At 36.6% G+C, this 18,365-nt stretch overlaps 1 protein-coding gene across 1 annotated transcript in view; it reads left to right on the top strand.

The window, feature by feature from the left end:
* The window catches only part of FRZB (frizzled related protein), a 33,795-nt gene extending 16,365 nt beyond the window's left edge, over window positions 1-17,430 (top strand). Inside the window, exons 3-6 of the mRNA XM_053597847.1 lie at window positions 9,563-9,628; window positions 12,763-12,967; window positions 13,356-13,419; window positions 16,480-17,430. Coding sequence (XP_053453822.1) covers window positions 9,563-9,628; window positions 12,763-12,967; window positions 13,356-13,419; window positions 16,480-16,596 — 452 coding nt within the window. The 3' untranslated portion in view covers window positions 16,597-17,430. The remainder of the gene's footprint in view (window positions 1-9,562; window positions 9,629-12,762; window positions 12,968-13,355; window positions 13,420-16,479) is intronic.
* Window positions 17,431-18,365: the final 935 nt, after the last annotated feature.

Genomic DNA, 18,365 nt, shown 5'->3' with positions numbered 1-18,365 from the left:
CTAGAACTTCCAGCACTATGTTGAATAGTAAAGGTGACAGAGTACAACCTTGTCTGGTTCCAGTTCTAAGAGGAAAAGCTTTCAGTTTTACTCCATTCAGTAAAATATTGGCTGTGGGTTTGTCATAGATAGCTTCAATCAGTTTTAGAAATGTGCCACCTATGCCTATACTCTTCAGTGTTCTAATTAGAAAAGGATGCTGGATTTTATCAAATGCTTTTTCTGCATCTATTGAGAGGATCATGTGATCTTTATTTTTGCCTCTGTTAATATGGTGGATAACGTTTATGGACTTGCGTATGTTAAACCAGCCTTGCATCCCTCATATAAAATATTTTAATGTGTTAAACCATCCAGGACAAATGCAGTGTTCTTGGAGTCAGGGTTTTCTGTCCTCTGGCATAATGGGATTGATGAAAACTAACAGGCAAAACCAAAGCTCATTTTGTTTGTGGAAAAAAACAAACATAGTGATATGTTCTAAAAAGAAAATAGAATTTGTTCAGGTTCAGGTTTGTAGCAGCTGAGGTTGATCATGATAAAGCAGGCAATGAGGAAGGCACAAAAACACTGTAACCTACGTAATGACCTCCTTCCAAAGTGTCAAGCTGTTTCTGTCTGGAATTTGGAAAAGAAATTCTTTCACTCTAGTTGATTTATCTTTTGCCTCAAAGCTTAACAATTTTCTCCTTTCTCCTTCTCTGAGAAGCTTCCAATTTGTGAGTGTGTTTTGTTACTGCAAATCCACTATCATAATGAGGAATAGATCCTATTTCTATGGCATGAAATATGGAGAAAAACAATTTTACTTCTATCCCATTGAGTCACTGAGCTATCAGATCAGCACAGAAAATTAAGATAGGTATTCAGATAGTTCAATGAAAAAGTATGCTTTTTATTAAAATAATTTTTAAAAAATTCTCTTTATATGGAGAAAACCAATTTTAGTTGTATTCAGTTGAGTCATTTGGGTTATCAAATCAGAAAATTAAGGCAGATATTCAAATATTCAATGATAAGTATGCTTTTTATTAAAATAATTCCAAAAAAATAATTCTCCCAGTTTTCTAATTTGTGATGATGACCAGTTTTATGAACTGTAATATTTGAAAAACACAAATTTCTCCAGAGAGGAAATATGGTTGGTATTATGATTATGAATTCTGACACTGTTTAACTACATGAGCATGACCAAATCCTCTAGATCTGTTCCAAATGTAAAATCAGATTGCATTGATCTCTGAGTTCCCTTCTGATGAATCTTTAAATTAGGGAAACACTAGCAGAGTCCCCTAGTGTAAATCAGATCTCCCCCAGGGTTTTCACTAACCTCATCTTGACCCTACATGGTCTCTGCTGAGGAACTGGAGATTTCCTGGTGCTTGGAGCTACCAGGTCTATCCCAGCCACTCCCTCTTTTATTGGAGTTGCCTATGCTTAGCTGGGGTCATGTAGACCCATTCTCTTTCCTTTTCTGAACTTTTTCTTTCCTCTTGGCTCCATACCTACTTTGGGAAGGATTTCAGTCTTTTTCCTTTGATGCAAACATTTACTGACTCAAGAGGCTGAATTAAATTGGGGCAACAGCATTTTATTGGAAAAAAATTTGGGTAGATAAATAGTATTTTTTTTTTTTTTTTTTGTAGAGACAGAGTCTCACTTTATGGCCCTCAGTAGAGTGCCGTGCATGGCCTCACACAGCTCACAGCAACCTCCAACTCCTGGGCTTAAGCGATTCTCTTGCCTCAGCCTCCCGAGTAGCTGGGACTACAGGCGCCCGCCACAATGCCCGGCTATTTTTTGGTTGCAGTTTGGCCGGGGCCGGATTTGAACCCGTCACCCTTGGTATACGGGGCCGGCGCCTTACTGACTGAGCTTCAGGCGCCGCCCGATAAATAGTATTTTTATAATAATATGGTAACTTACAACTATGGGTTTTTTTTTTTTTCACTAGTTTTCAGCAATCAACACTTTTGCTTGCTAAGCACTCTCCTTCTTAGCTATTATCCAGATTGTCCTAGTTCTTTTCCTGCTATCCCTTAGCTGTGAGCAGTCCCCCAGGCTCTGTGCTGAGCCTGTGTTCCTCTCTACTCATAGTGACTTCTTCCTGTTGGAGTTCATCCAGCTACACAGGCTTAATTATCACTTTTGGGACTCTGGTCGTGATCACTGTCTAGGGTAGAGGACCACATTTTCCTTGCAATCAACACTTCTCCCTGCTTAGTATTGGTATCTCAAATAAATATATTTAATAACTAACATAACCTTTTCATTAAAAATTTCCTCCTTGCAACTTTCTTATTTAGTATGTGGCATCATCATTTTCCTAGGTTCCAAGTACCAAAATCATCCCACCACTCTTCAAAACTGTAACCAACTCTAACTTGTATTAGGCGCACTCCTGCCAAGGACACTCCTGGCATTTCCCTTTATTCCATCTCTTGTCCCTGTGCTCAGCATTGAGTAGACACATGACCTTCTAAAGGATGTGAAGTCCATTTTGTCTTTGTGTTAAGTGGCTTCTTTAGAATATATCACAAAACATACCACTTCAGACATCATGAGGGAAAACAGAAAAAATTGCAATTGATTCTTTCTATAATTTGGATATCCTGAATAACCTTTGGATCCAGAAACCTTGTAAAAGGCAGTTGATTTAAAATTTCCCAAAGGCATAAATCCTAAAGGAAGGAACTAAATTTCCTTTTCTTATTAATATAGTGTTAGTCCTCTCAACCTTAAACAAGCCCCTTTTACAAAGTGCAAATTACTATGAATTGAGTCCTTTGTTATAGTATTTGAGGTTTGTTTTTATAACTAAGTTGATCAAATGTTACTTTTGCTTTTTAAAGCCTTATTATAATACATAGGTTTACCAGGCAACTTCCTCATATTTTCCACATACTACTATAATCCAAAGTAAAATTTTATATGATATTCTTTGCCCTATGTATATATTTAGGAAATAATATTATTCTAAAAGCAAAATGAATGGCTGCTAAGTCATAACACTTCATTTTTATGGAAAAATTAAAGAAATGTCTTGTATTAATTTTTATGTTAATTACACTTTATTAAGGTAAAATTTATTTCCAATAAAATGCATAAATCTGAAGTATATGCTGCTTTGAATTTTTTATGTATTTTTTAATCATTTAGGATTCATTGGGGGTACAAAGAATCAGGTTACATGGATTGCATTTGTTAGATAAAGTCTCTCTTACAATTGTGTCCACCCCCAAGAGGTGTGCCATACACCGTGACCCCCTCTTCTTCCCTCTCTCCACTTGCTCATTCCCCTACTCCCTACCCCCGTATTAGCTCATCTACTGCCTTCATATTAGAATTGAGTACATTGGATTCTTGCTTCTCCATTCTTGTGATGCTTTACTAAAAGGTTCCACCTCAATACAGGTTAATACAAAAAAATGTAAAGTCTCCATCTTTTTTAGTGGCTGAATAGTATTCCATGGTATACATATACCACAGCTTGTTAATCCATTCCTGGGTTGGTGGGCATTAAGGCTCTTTCCACATTTTGGCGATTGTAAACTGAGCAGCAATAAATAGTCTAGTACAAGTGTCCTTATGATAAAAGGATTTTTTATTCTTCTGGGTAGATGCCCAGTAATGGGATTGCAGGATCAAATGGGAGGTCTAGCTTGAGTTCTTTGAGGATTCTCCATACTTCCTTCCAAAATGGTTGTATTCATTTGCAGTCCCACCAGCAGTGTAAAAGTGTGCTATTCTCTCCATAGACAGGCCAGCATCTGCAGCTTTGAGACTTTGTGATATGGGCTGTTCTCAGTGAGGTTAGATAATAATTCAGAGTAGTTTTGATTTGCATTTCTCTCATGATTAGGGACGATGAGCATTTTTTCATATGTTTATTAGCCATTCATCTGTCTTCTTTAGAGAAGGTTCTATTCATGTCTCTTGCTCAGTGATATGTGTGATTGTCGGGTCTTTTTTTGTTGATTAATTTGAGTTCTCTGTAGATCCTAGTTAGCAACTTTTTGTCCGATTCAAAATAGGCAAGTATCTTTTCCCATTCTGAAGGTTGTTGGTTTGCTTTGGTTGTTGTTTTCCTTAGCTATACAGAAATTTTTCAGTTTAATTAAATCCCATTTGTTTATTTTTGTTGTTGTTGCAATTGCACCAGTAGTCTTCTTCATAAAATCTTTCCCCAGGCCAATATCTTCAAGTGTCGTCCCCACACTTTCTTCTAGGATTTCTATTGTTTCATGCCTTATATTTAAATCTTTTATCTGTCTTAAATCAAATTTTGTAAATGGTGAGAGGTACAGGTCCAGTTTCAGTCTTTCACATGTGGTTATCCAGTTCTCCCAGCACCATTTATTGAATAGGGATTCTTTCCCCCAGTGTCCATTCTCGTTTGCTTTATCAAAGATCAGGTGGCTGTAAGAGGTAAGTTTCATCTCATGGTTTTCTATTCTGCTGCTTTGAATTTTGACAAATGTATATATTCATGTAACCATCATTCAGATCAAGATAAAGAACATTTCCATGAGCTGCAGAAATTCCCTTGTTCTTAGTTACCCACCTAACCCTGAGGCAAGTGCAGTTCTGATTTTTATTACCATAGCTCAGCGTTTCTGTTCCACAGCTTCACGTAAATGGCATCATACCGTACGTGCTCTTTTCTCACTGGCTGCATTTGTTTACCATGTTTTTGAGATCTATCCATTTAGTTCTGTGCATCGTTTTAGTTTTTTTTTATTGTGTAAAAATACACACTAGCATAACCATAATGCAATATGATTTCTAAATTCTAACCTTTTTAAAATATACTTCATGGTTTAAATAGTTCTTTATTTCTAATTCTGCAGGAGTTGCATTTTTGTTGTTGTTGTTGTTGTTGTTTTTTTCCTTTCATCATTGACATCAGGACTGTAGGTTTCTGGTGGGTTTTCTTTTTGTTTGTTTTGTTTTGTTTTTAATACCCTAGGAAGAATAAAACCTTACAGATTTTTTCCATCTAGTGTCCATTTGATGACTTGCAATTTTGGAAAGTGGAAATGTGATCCAAGAGGTGGAATCCAGGGATGTTTTACCAACTCCTTGTTTCTAGAAGGGTAGTGTTTCTGGAATACCAAATGTATATTAGCCATCTTCACTTCAGGGCCATCTGAACAAGTTCCACAATGGCGTCCGTCCCTGCTGCTGTTTGATGTCTGTGATGACAAAGTAGTTGACCCACCCATGCATGGACTTCACTTTACTAACCTGCTTATCTAACATTACCCCATCCACTCCCCTCCACAGGCAATTCTACGCCTTGCTGGTGGTGCTAGCTCTGTCATTTTAGCAATTTCCAGAATCCTGCCTCTTTGGTACGTCTTTTCATTCCAGCTGCTTTGCTGTGGTGCCATCTCTGCTAACAGTTTTTTCAAACCTTGTTGAGACTGCCTGTTCATCACTTGCCACCTACTGTCTGTTTAGCCCTGGCCTCCTTGTCTATGGAGATTTCATGATCTACTCTTAAAAATACCTTTATTTCCCTTACCTTTCTTCCTCTGCCCTATTTACCTGGCAAATTCCCAACTGTTAGAGAAATTATCTGACAAATTTCCAGTTGTTAGAGAAAATTATCTGACTGGGGTGACTGGTTTCACTGTTAACTTCAAGATGAAAATTTCAAATAGATAATCAACATTGCCAAGCACTCCTAGCTTCTAGAAAGTATGACTTTCTACTCAATGAAATACTGCTGGGTGCAGTTGCTTGCACCTATAATCCTGGCACTCTGGGAGGCCGAGGCAGCAGGATCTCTTGAACTCAGCAGTTAGAGACCAGCCTGAGCAAGAGCAACACCCCATCTCTACTAAAAATGAAAAAACTTAGCCTGGCATTGTGGGGGGCGCCTGTAGTCCCAACTACTTGGGAGGCTGAGGCAAGAGAATCACTTGAGCCCAAGAGTTGGAGGTTGTTCTGAGCTCTGACATCTCGGCACTCTACCCAGGCCAACAAAGTAGGACAGTGTCTCAAAAAACAAAAACCAAAACAGCTCTTTACATTATCTCCTCACACCCCTCTCATTCTGACTCTTAGCCCCTTACATCCCATAGCTGATGACTTGGCCTCTCCTTCGAGGAAGAAGGAAAAACCTTCGAAGGAGCTCTCTCATCATCCCATCAACACATTTATACCTGTCAACACCCACGTCCCTCCCCTTTTCCTTCCAGTGTACTGGATGAAGTCTTCTGCCTTTCAAATTCCTGTTCTCCCTTTTGCTCAGGGTCTAGACATTTTCTTGATAACTGAATTCAGTGAATCCTTTTCTCTCTTAACTCATTTGAGCTCTGAGGGCTATGTAACACGGAGGACTGCCCTCCCTTTCTTTTGGAGATACCCTTCTTTAAGCCCTGTTGACTGGTTGCTCTGTGTGTATTTTTGTTCCATGTCTGTATCTTCTATGTTTTACTGCCCATCATGTGTCCTACATGTCTGTCCTCATGTCCTACAGAGCTTAGGAGGTAGCAGATGCCTAATAAATATCAGCAGAATGAATGAATGAGTGTGTAAGTGACTGAAAGAGTTAGTTCCCTTTCTCTTTCCCGCCTCGTATTCAGAGAAGCATGGCTATTCCAGGGTTGTGGAGTCAGAAGGCACTATCATTTCCATAGAAGATAAATTCAGGGTGTGATGGAGGTCAATAGATGTTTAAAATTATTTAAGGACACCTCTGGTCAGCAGTTGAAAATACAGAATGTCCATAAGGTTTGTGTGCAATTTAAAATAGTAATGTAGGATAGAAACTGTAATGCAAACAGTTTTAAATTGCACACAAACTTTATGGACACCCTATGTAGATCTGGATCGCAGTAAAGAAGTTACAGTTAACAATCTATTCAAATCATAAGAATTTCCTTTTTTATATCTTTTAAAATTTCTTGTCATCTACTATGAATTTTTAAATGGCGAGAAGAGAACATGCGGTGTTCTCTATTCCAGCAGATAAAACATACGGTACATGTGGCATAAATTAAAATTATGGAAACTCTGATATGGTTAGAAATGGTCAGCCTTGAGTTACAATTGAAATTGTCATGCAAGTAGAATTGGATTTTTTCCTCCCTCTCCCCCTATTTTTTTTTCCCCCCAATAAATCCTGAACACAGATCTAAGGTCCTTTCCTCGAAAGAAAAAAAAAAAAAGGATAGAAAAATATCCAAAGTATTCAAAAATAGTTTTCTAAAGTCATGGTATAAGAAAGGTTACAGGTTTTTGGAATCTTTTGAAGTGTATATAGTCTTACAGCTCTGGATGACACCCCAAAGCACTTCATCTCAAACAAAGGCTAGAGCTAGTTACAAAGTTATATCATACTTAAGCTTGAACTTAAACAAGGTTGCATTGAATGGTGAAGGTCCAATGGGTATCATATTTCATAACTGTATCAGGTACTGAGAATTCTTTTGATGCTGTAAAACCATATTAAAACTACTATTATCATTAGGTTAAATGATCATATTTTTATGAGCAACTTCAAACTCTTGGGCTAAAGTGATTCTCTTGCCTCAGTGTCCCAAGTAGCTGGGACTATAGGCACCCGCCACAATGCCTGGCTTTTTTTTTTTTTTTGGTCACAGTTGTCATTGTTTTTTTAGCTGGCCTGGGCCAGGTTCAAACCCACCAGCCTTGGTGTATGTGGCCAGTGCTCTACCCACTGAGCTATAGGTGCTGCCCTATAGCATTTATTTCTTCACAAATATTCTCATCTCAAGAATACCTGTCTTTTAAAAAAGTATAACATTTTTAACATTTTAGTACAAAATAAAACAACTGTACAAGTCAGCAAAGACTAAATTAGTTTCCATTTTCTTTTCAATGAGAATACAAATATTTTGCTAATAAAAAAGTTAATTTTGGATTAGTCATCTTAAAAAATAGAAACAAACCCTAATGTTAGCTGCTATTTACTAGGCTGAAATCTTTACTCCACAGAAATTGTGTATTAAAAATTACCTGTAGAAGAAGGGAAGGTGCTGAGTGTAGCATTGAGAAACTCTTACTTCTTTCTTGGGTAAGAACAGCAGTCTCAGCTGCTACCTGCCTTCAGTAGAGATGTTCATTGTTAGAATGTAAAGCTTTAAGGAAAGGTACTGCTCTTGTTGGGACTGCTGTTTTAAAGCACATTACCTACAAGTTCAACTGGAAATAAAATTTATTTTGATTAGAAAATACAATGTTCAGTGATCAACAGAAGCTTCTGCCTTTCATTGGTTGCCATGCTAACAAAAGACACTTTTAAAACAAAATTTTTTATTAGCTTTCTTTCTCTGATTCTTATGTTCTCTTTTCCTTTTTCTGGGTCAAAATAGAAGAAATGAATACCACTTCATTTATTTTATCATTTTTTTTGAGACAGAGTCTCACTATGTCGCCCTGGGTAGAGTGCTGTGGCATCACAGCAACCTCTAACTCTTGGGCTTAAGCGATTCTCGTGCCTCAGCCTCCCAAGAGGCTGGGACTACAGGCGCCTGCCACAATGCCTGGCTATTTTTGTTGTTATTGTTGTTTAGCTGGCCTGGGCCAGGTTGGAATCCGCCAGCCTTGGTGCATATGGCCAACACCGTAACCACTGTGCTATGGGTGCTGAGCCAAAATTTCATTTTTAATAAAACATTCTCAGGGGTACTATTTTAAAGAAATCTTTATATATAATAAAATATTTTCTAAGGTAATTGTGTATTTTCTATTTTTATATCGACTTATATAAAAATTGACTTAGTGACAATTTACCATGCTTATGCTGTATATTTTTTAGTTAAGTAATTTTGGCAATGTAGCCTTTCTATAAAAAGTATAACCATTTACTCTCCAACATGTTAAATGATCTATAAATGAAACATTTTGAGATAATTAGAACTTTTGTTACTTACATCTGTATTACATAAAATATGTGTTTTGGACACTATATACCAGATATTTTGTAAAACGTGAATTTCTCTTTTCAATGTACATTGTAATTTACTCCAACAAGCATAAAAATAACATTGAGTTTATTGGCAGCTATTGTACCTATAGAATGGGCTCACTTCCCCTCTGCTTAAGAACTGCATGAATGTTACTGGGTTGTAATAACACCTGCTTATCTTCTTAAGTTGCTATCAGATCTAAGAGCTAATATAGAGGAGTGCTGTGTAATCTGTAGAGTATGTGGCATGCTGCAGGGGTAAACCAGCTACTTGAGCATAGGCAGAAAGTTGCCTCTCAGGAGGCACGCATTGTGTCTGCTCCAGCAGCACTAAGCATGCCTCTTTCAGGATTCAGGGATCACACTCTTTCATGAATGGTGGTGACCAGTGTCTCTTCAGGGTTTCAGTGGTTTGTTAGAGAGTGGGAACTTACAAAGCACAGTGACATTGAAGAAGAGGCTGTTAAACATCAGCGTTGTTCCAAGGGAAAGAAATCAGACATGTAGCATTGTCAAGGGGCTTCTCACCACAAAATTCAGAGCTGGTCCTAGAAAAAAATGACAGTACACGTAAGAAAGTTAATATCGAAAAATTGCTTATAATCAAAATTTATTTTTCAGAACGCTGTAAATGTAAGCCTATTAGAGCTACGCAGAAGACCTATTTCCGGAACAATTACAACTATGGTAAAGACAACTTTATGGTTAATTTATAGGTTGCTGTCTTGAGAATGGGGTGTGTGTGTAGTGTGTGTTCACATGTAAATGAACAAACCAGTTTAAGAATATAAGGCTTTAAAACAAATAAAGAAGGACAACTTTGAAGAGCATAGTCCTTCTGCCCTGACCAATTCACAAGTATATCACATGGCAAAGTTCTTAACAAAGGTTGATTTGGAAACATATCAGGCAGGATTGTTGGCATCTTAGAGCCATGCAACTAAGTTTACAGAGACAAGTTGCAAAATAGACAGGGCTCTTCTCCATCTGGAAGCTTGAGGCTTTGTGCTCAAATGTTGGGAGCTACACAGGCCATCAGTTAGGGTTTACTGGGGTGAACAGATGAGCTCTTTGATACATAAGGAATGGTTAAAAGAGTCACACTTGGTTTCCTTAGTCAGGCTATCTCATAGAAAACTCTGACAGTGTGGGAAACTAACTCTTACAGAAGTTGTTGGTATTCAATTAAAGAAATGTTTTGTAATTCAGTTTGTCCTAAAAATCTGGCTTTCTGATAAACCAAATATTAATTAAAGAGGTACCAATCTGAATATAATATAATCGAATGAAAAATCCTGATGTTTTTGTACAAGAAACTGTGCTAAGTGATTTCCATACAGTACCTTATTTAAGTTTTCACAACTTCCCCATGAGATGTATTATCTTGATTTTATCAATGTCTATTAAAAAACCCAAGTTGTCACTTCTTTGGTTGTTTATAATGTACATCTGGGTATTGGTGTATATAATTTATTTATACAGAATCATTATATTTAGAAGGAGAAATTAATAATGCTTTCCAGTTGATAAATAAGAGATTAAGCCTATGGAATATAGCTAACCAATCAATATTTTTACTTATCTTAATATCAATTTTTACTTTATGCTACAATGGTTGGTGTTGTGACTTTTGTTAAAGTTAAAATACAAGTCATGAGAGGACTTAGAGAAGGGAGAAGAATGAATATTATAAAAGAAAGTGGGACACGGATGACAGATTCTGAATCTAATTTCTTTTTCCTGCCTACTAATAACTAGGTTGCACAATAATTTTAATTCTGTCTGGGATTGACTTACATCTTTTTTGGAGAAGGCAGGCACTCAAATGATTAAATAGAAGGAAAACTCTAAAAAGGAAATAAAAATATTTTTACTTTCAAAATATGTTGATTTTTATCTTATATATCTGCATATGTCTAATTACCACAAAGTGGAGGTGGGAGCTATTGATGATTCAAACAAAAATCTCTGCTTCATTCAGATGAATGTAGTTAAAAGCTCTTGAGCTTTAACAAATTACTTTAAAAAGTAAGTCTGGTACAGAGATATTTATTTTGGAGTGGGTACATGTACTAAAAATTTCTAATGAAAATAATAGACACTGGATACATAAATCATTAGTTTGAGAACATTTGCACAGTTCACTAATCTCCAATAATTGATGGATGCTATGAAGCACATTCATTTAAGCCAGGACACAAAAAATGTCTGCTGGTTAGGGTTGAGAATTTATTAACTGGTTCTCCCAAGTGACATTTCAAAAGGGCAATCTTATCTTTTGTTAAAATACAGAATACAGAGAACATAAATAAAAAGAGACTCCTCTTTCAAATTGAACCAAGCAGCGATCACTGAGCAGTTATATTTTATTTGGTATAAGTTCTCAGACTTGAGGCAACTAAATCTCTGAAGACTGAAATATCTGTGAAGCAAAAATAATGTTTTGTCTTAAAGTTTTTAGAAGTCATTAGCAATTTAATGTCTATCGTGTGAATGTTGTACTGGTAGAATAGTACCAAATTTCTGCGATGCTGTTGGAGCATTAATGGGAGAATGGTTGATTTTATATATTCACAAAATATATGAATTTTATATATTTTATATATTTTTCCAATCCTTTGTAGTCCAAAATCCCTAAAATATGTGGGAAAGCACTCAGATAAAAGTGGTTATGGATATGTGCCTAAGAAACTTTCAAAAAGTGGATTCATTTGGATAAATTGTGTTTTCCTCTATATAATGTCCATGGATATTGAACTTGAGCAATGAGAGCACCTACCCATGAAAATGCCATTGTCTTTTTACTGACGTTTTTACTTCTTTCTTGGCATTTTAAAACTTCTCATTTACCAGAAGTAGGAATCTAAAGAATTTGACTTTCCCAATTGAGAGAGATAGAGAAAAGAAGCAGAATTGTATTTTTTAGATTCTGGGTCAAATGCTTTGACTTTGCAACCGAAGGCAATGTGTTGTTATATTGTAAAGCTGCCCCTTGTGAGAGAGATTGGGTTCCAGTACATCCATTGGAGAATTAGATTAATGCAACTGACGTGTTAACATATTCTATAGCACGTGAGGGGAAGGAATGTTGTAGTGTTTGGCTTCAAAGCAAATGGAGGAAACAAGGTCTAGAGGTGACAATTTTTATTCAAGAAGAAAATATCATATAACTAAAGGAGAGTGTAAAAGATAATCTGTGCTGACACAAAGGAAGAAAGGAACTAATGTCTGAATAGTGAGCTAAGACGGAGAGATGAAAGGATTGCAGAATGCGTTTGGGGACACTATTGAACAGGACAACTGGTGATACTAAAAAGATCTGCCACCTCAAGAAAATCTATTAATAGACCTGGTAGAAAAATGCAGACAGGGAAGCAGCATACTTGAGTCTGAGGTCTTCACATATAGTGAAATTACATAGGTTAAATTCCTGTTGGCAACAGCTGGAACGGCACACGTGCATATACACATCCAAAGTGATATCTGGAAGATAATTATTTCAGATAATTGACTCAACATTTGATTAGCTAAATAAATTTCTCAAAATGAAATGCTGCAAACACACACACTTATACACTCACAAACATATGTACACACAAATTGGAAAAGGAATCGAGGCTGAGCGTAACAGAGGCAGGTGTGCTGTTTGATGTGTTACTACAGTATAAGGAAAAATGAAAGTCTGGTTGACTTTCCTCTTCATTCATTGAGCATCAAGTGAATAAGAATTGACTAGAAAAAAAGCTTACTATTTTTTTTTTTGAATGGGGGACCTCTTATATGTCATGTTACTATATCAGCTTTTTTGTCTTTTATCCCAGTCATTCGGGCTAAAGTTAAAGAGGTAAAGACTAAGTGCCATGATGTGACTGCGGTAGTGGAAGTGAAGGAGATTCTCAAGTCTTCTCTGGTAAACATTCCAAGGGATACTGTCAACCTTTACACCAGCTCTGGCTGCCTGTGCCCTCCACTTAATGTTAATGAGGAATATATCATCATGGGCTATGAAGATGAGGAACGTTCCAGGTAATTCACTCCTTAAGGATTCAGAATAATTTCCTTGCCTGTCCTACACTCATTGCATTTCTTTCTAAAGAACTTACTCTTGTGTTCTTACCTTGGGATCTATCCATTCTCTTGGGGATTATAGATAGCTTTTAGTTGGGTCATCTGATTTCATATATTGGATAGAAAGTGTATGTGTGCATTCTTCTGGGGAGAGGAGCCATAACTTCGTTTCCTGAAGGGGTCTATGACTCACAAATGGTTGAACCAATAAAAAACTTGCTGTCGTATTCTAGAATAAATATGTAAGTGTTCACAGGCAATGATTCCTTGTATTTTTCAATAATAGGTCTGTATTTTTCAGTAATTTAAAAATTTTCGAAAATGGTTGCTTCTTTTAAAAATGCAGATTACTCTTGGTGGAAGGCTCTATAGCCGAGAAATGGAAGGATCGACTTGGTAAAAAAGTTAAGGTAAGCCTCTATTTTATGTTCAGAGTGATATACAGAAGACAAAAGTAGAGAATCAGCTATCTGTCATTTAAATGAAGTAAGTTTCCTTCAATTACAAGAGAAATACTAAAACTTCATATACATACATTTATAATACATACATAAAACTCACAGGACTGAATTTGTCTTTAATGTCTATTTCAATTTAAGGAATGAGTTCCCTGAATGTGTATCTGAGCACTAACTAGTTCTCTAACTTCTCATAACAAGGAGTCTAGCTGTAGTCAGTCCAGACCTGGAAGGGCAGCTCCACTTTATCATTAGGGCTCCAGGCTCCTTTGAGCTTATTGCTCTGTCTTTTTTTTTTGTTGTTGTTGTTTTTTTTGTTTGTTTTAAGGGTATTGCTTCCATATATTCCTGTTCTCATGGTGGTCAGAAGATGACTGAGCGAGCAGCACATCTACATTTGGGGCAGAAAAAAAAGGAGGCTAAAAGGCATTTCCAAGAGCCTCATCCAGCAACTTTGACTTAGGACATCTGGTCAATATGGGATGTCATGTCCATGCCTAGCTGCACTAGCTTCTAGGCTAGGAAATGTAAAATTTTAACTGGACATATGGCTTCTTTGAACAAATGACAGCTTGTGATAAGGAGAGAATAAATGATAGGCAGGAAAATAACAATGTATCCAATGTAGAGATGCCAACTCCTTTGCTTAGAGGGCAGTGGACTCATCTCTGTGTGTGTATTAGAGATCTAACCAAATTAGGTCCTTAAAGCAGAATGTTACTTTATTTTTAAGTCAATGACTCTTATATTCTCAAACTGACACATTTTAAAAAATCACACAGTAAATTACTTTATTATAGAGGGTTTCATTTCTTCTTGCTGCACTAAGCAATCTATTTCAAAGAAAAGAATGTGGTGGGGGGATGTGTAGGGGGACAAAAAATCTAAAAGGATGTGTGTGGGGGTGGGGGAGTGGGAACCGTACCAAACATAATACATCCTCTTCCTTCTGCGAGTTTGAAGGCTTGGGAAACATTTACAGGATAAGTTAAACACCCCCAGGCAGTTTATCTTATACATCTGGCACTTGACACAGCAGGCACGGTTGGGTTTAAGTGACCTACAGAAATGGAGAGGGCCTTATTTTGTGGGGAGAAACTACCTTCTGGTCAGTTCTTTTTCCTCCTTTAGTATATTTGTTGAACTTGAGATGCATTTCAAGTTCAGACTCACAGGCATTCTCTATTTGCATCTCTTCAATTAGTTTGATGTTTACTAGAGAAAAAAAAATGGCTCTTGTTCAGTATGTTGGAATCTCTTACTGTCTTTCTAATTTGGTTTTCTGCTTGCTAATGCAGAACAGGAATTTGTCCTAAATTCCTTACCAGTTGGAAGAGCTTTCAACATCTCTGCTCCAATGCATGTAACAAGCCTTACGGCTCCTCATTTGGTACCAAAACAATGTCATCGTGGTGTTGACAGGACACATGGCTTGTTTGTCCTATTTCTTAGTAAGGGAAACATATTTCCTATTGTTTTCTACAGGGGACTCAGAGTTATTATTGTGACATCATTTAAATTCTCAGTCTGGATTTAAACATGCTAAAAGGAAGAAATAAACCAGTAACTTCAACAATTTTTTAATTCATATATAAAATACTCAGGGCTAAAGGGTTTGGGTGGAAATCTCTTTTGGCCAGAATTATTAAGATCCTTATTTTAGTTTCCTAATCAAGTTGAGAAGGTAAAAAAGAGAGTTTTATGAGGGATTTTTTTTTTTGAATCAGAGTTTCCTTTAGTTGATTTTTTACTCTCAGTGGATAGGTCAAGAATTTTAAAAAGACTTTATTATGATGGTTTTTCCAAGCAAATAGTTGTTTACCTAAGTATCTGCTACAACAGATTGTTTAAATCAAGATATTTGGACTGCTTTGAGGAGCTGAGAATCAAGACTGTTTTTAAAATATCAGAACAAGATTGTGGAATAAAGTTACTTTCTTTATTATGAAATATTAAATAAATATGAAAAGTTACTTTCAGTAATACAAAAGTAATAACTGATTTTCTATGTGCTAAGCACTTTATACTTTAAGTCAATCTTTAGAACAGTCTTACAAGTAGATTCTGTTATTAATTACAATGGACAAATGATGCAGATGAGGTCTGGTAAGTTTAGGAACCCTCACATAGTCAGGGGTGGAGTTGGAATTTGAACTTCAGCCGCCTGACATTAGCCCCTTGCTACCTAAAGTGTGGTCCTTAGACCAGCATCATTTGGAAGTTTGTTAGTTATGAAAATATTAGGTCCCATCTCAGACTGACTGAATGAGAATCTACAGTTTTAACAAGTTCCGGTGATTTCTGTGGTCATTGAAGTTTGAGAAGTACACCGTGGTCCTCACTCCTTCCATATATTCCCATAACATAACTTCCGTTTATTATATCACATGTAAATGTTATTGACCTTGTTAATACAAAATATTAGTAAACTTGATTGTGGTTATCAAAAACATTGGGTATGCTTGCTTTGTGAGACTTAGAATTGAGGGCAGGACCTTGTCTGTTTTGTTTGTTGCACTTGGTAGATATTACTCAGAAAAATACTTTTGAAAGAGCTCATTCCCTAGAAAATTTTCACTTTTTTCCTATGAAAATCACGCAGATTTTAAAAGGCTTTGTTCTTATGTATCTTAAGAGAGGAAGATGAAAAAATAGCCTTTGCTTCACATTCTCCATGTGAATCTTCCATTTATTGAGCATCTGTGAAGCACTGGAGGTGTGCGAGTTACCCCAGGAAATACCCACAGATTTAGTTAGATACTTGTGTCATCACTTACAGACATGGAAATCTTAAGTTTAATAAGAATAATGAAACCTTTACTGAATATATTATAGATGCTCTTATAGCATCAGTTTTGTTGTTACCCCTAGGATAATGGATTTTATACTTTTAGAAAAGTAGTAAAATGCTTTTGTGATCTGACTGCCGTTTTTACCCCGTTGTTAGGATCACAGAAATAATGACCCTGGTGATAATGTGCTTGTGACTATTTTCTGTTTTAAATTTTACAGCGCTGGGATATGAAGCTCCGTCATCTTGGACTGAGTAAAAGTGATTCTAGCATCAGTGATTCCACTCAGAGTCAGAAGTCTGGCAGGAACTCTAACCCCCGACAAGCACGCAACTAAATCCTGAAATGCAAATAATAACATCAGTGAACTTCCTATTAAGACTTGCATTGCTGGACTAGCAAAGGAAAATTGCACTATTGCACATCATATTCTATTGTTTACTACAAAAATCATGTGGTAACTGATATTACTTCTATTTCCTCTTGTGTTTTCTGCTTTTCTGTCCTCCCCCTCACCCCCTTTTAATGGTGTGGGGGCAGATCCTTCGATATATGTTTTCTATTTCACTAATCATAGGAAACTGTTCTTTTGCATTAATAATAAATTAAACATGTTGATACTAAGGTCTCTTGGAGTCCCCCAGATGTTAATTTACTATTTTGTACCCAGATAGGGAATACGGTATTGGATGCACAGAGAGATTTCTGGTATACAGGGAAAGGTAGATATGCTGTAAAATATACTCTGCTGGTCTAATTACAGCCTCATTTTTGCATGCCTTTTGGGTTTCTCCTCAGGCTTAGAAGGTTCTAAATGTTTATAAAGCTAAAATGGCAGTTTGAAATCAAATGCCATGTAGTGGAGCAATCAAGCACCAGGAAGCATTTATCAGGAAATGGCACACAAGATGAATTATTTTCAAGATTGGCAGGAAGCAAAATAAATAGTGTTAGAAGCTGGGGAAAGAACATTTTGCCTGATGGAGAAGCATAATCGAAACAAGTAGCCGGTGGGGTGACAACAGTAGCATTCTTCTTTTGGCAATACACTTGATTTGTTCATGAATATATTAATCCACATTTAGGAAGTGAATGATAAGTAGACATCTGCTGTTATCACCATAGTTCTGTTTAATTTGCTTCCTTTAAAATAAACTCATTGGTGGAAGTCTTTCTTCTACTTTTTAAAAAATCAGACTTGCTACAGTGACCAGGAAAAGAGAATTATGTATGCATGTGCACCTGGGCGTTATTTTTAAAAAGTACATAGCTCTAGAAAATGCTGTAGATTAGAGGATGATGAAATGTGCAAGTTTTCTTCTTTTGGTGTGTGTGTCTGTGTTTGCATATTTGTGTGCACGCACACGTACACTCATAGCCAAGCTGGACTTACACGCCTGCTGTTGGCCTGAACTTTATCTTTGCATTTATGCTATTTAATGCTCAGTAAGAAAGTGTCTAATAGAAGGAATGATCGTTATCAGGAGAGAGGTTATTTTGACTTTTGAACCAAATGCACGTTTCTCATTACCCACGCTACACTGAGATTCCCAAGAGACATGATGAACAAAGGATGTTTTTACAGACGGTCTCCAGCTTATGATGGTTCAACTTAACAATAGTTTGACTTAATGATTTGTTTGACTTCATGATGGGCTTATCAGGACATAACCTTGCGCATTTTGACTTAGGATATTTTCAAGGTATGATGAATTCATCTGGATATAACTCCATGAAAGGTTGAGAGTGTCGGTACTTACCTTCCTTCCTCAGGGTTCCTTAGAGCCTATGCCGATCACTTGAGAGTCTCAATACCCTGAGGTTTACACATGTGTTTGTAGTAGGGCCAAATTTCTAAGCTATGGTGTTTTAAAAACGAAAACTTACCAAGCAAAATTGTGCTGTATTTTTTTCTACAAGGATAATTATGCAAGGATGAAATTTGTTTCTGAACAACAGTTTCCTGAAATGGTAAATAATAACACATCTAAATTCTCTCTGTAAGAAGTGTGAAAATTGATCATACAGAATATATACTCATTTATGAAATACCCAATTAAAATGGAGTCATGAGGCCCTGGGAAGGGCACCCAAGTCCTTATTCCA

Source organism: Nycticebus coucang, chromosome 7, assembly GCF_027406575.1.
Source record: "Nycticebus coucang isolate mNycCou1 chromosome 7, mNycCou1.pri, whole genome shotgun sequence".
Taxonomy (NCBI): Eukaryota; Metazoa; Chordata; class Mammalia; order Primates; family Lorisidae; genus Nycticebus; species Nycticebus coucang.
The sequence above is the reverse complement of the archived record's forward strand: the minus strand, read 5'-3'. Positions and strand labels throughout refer to the sequence as shown.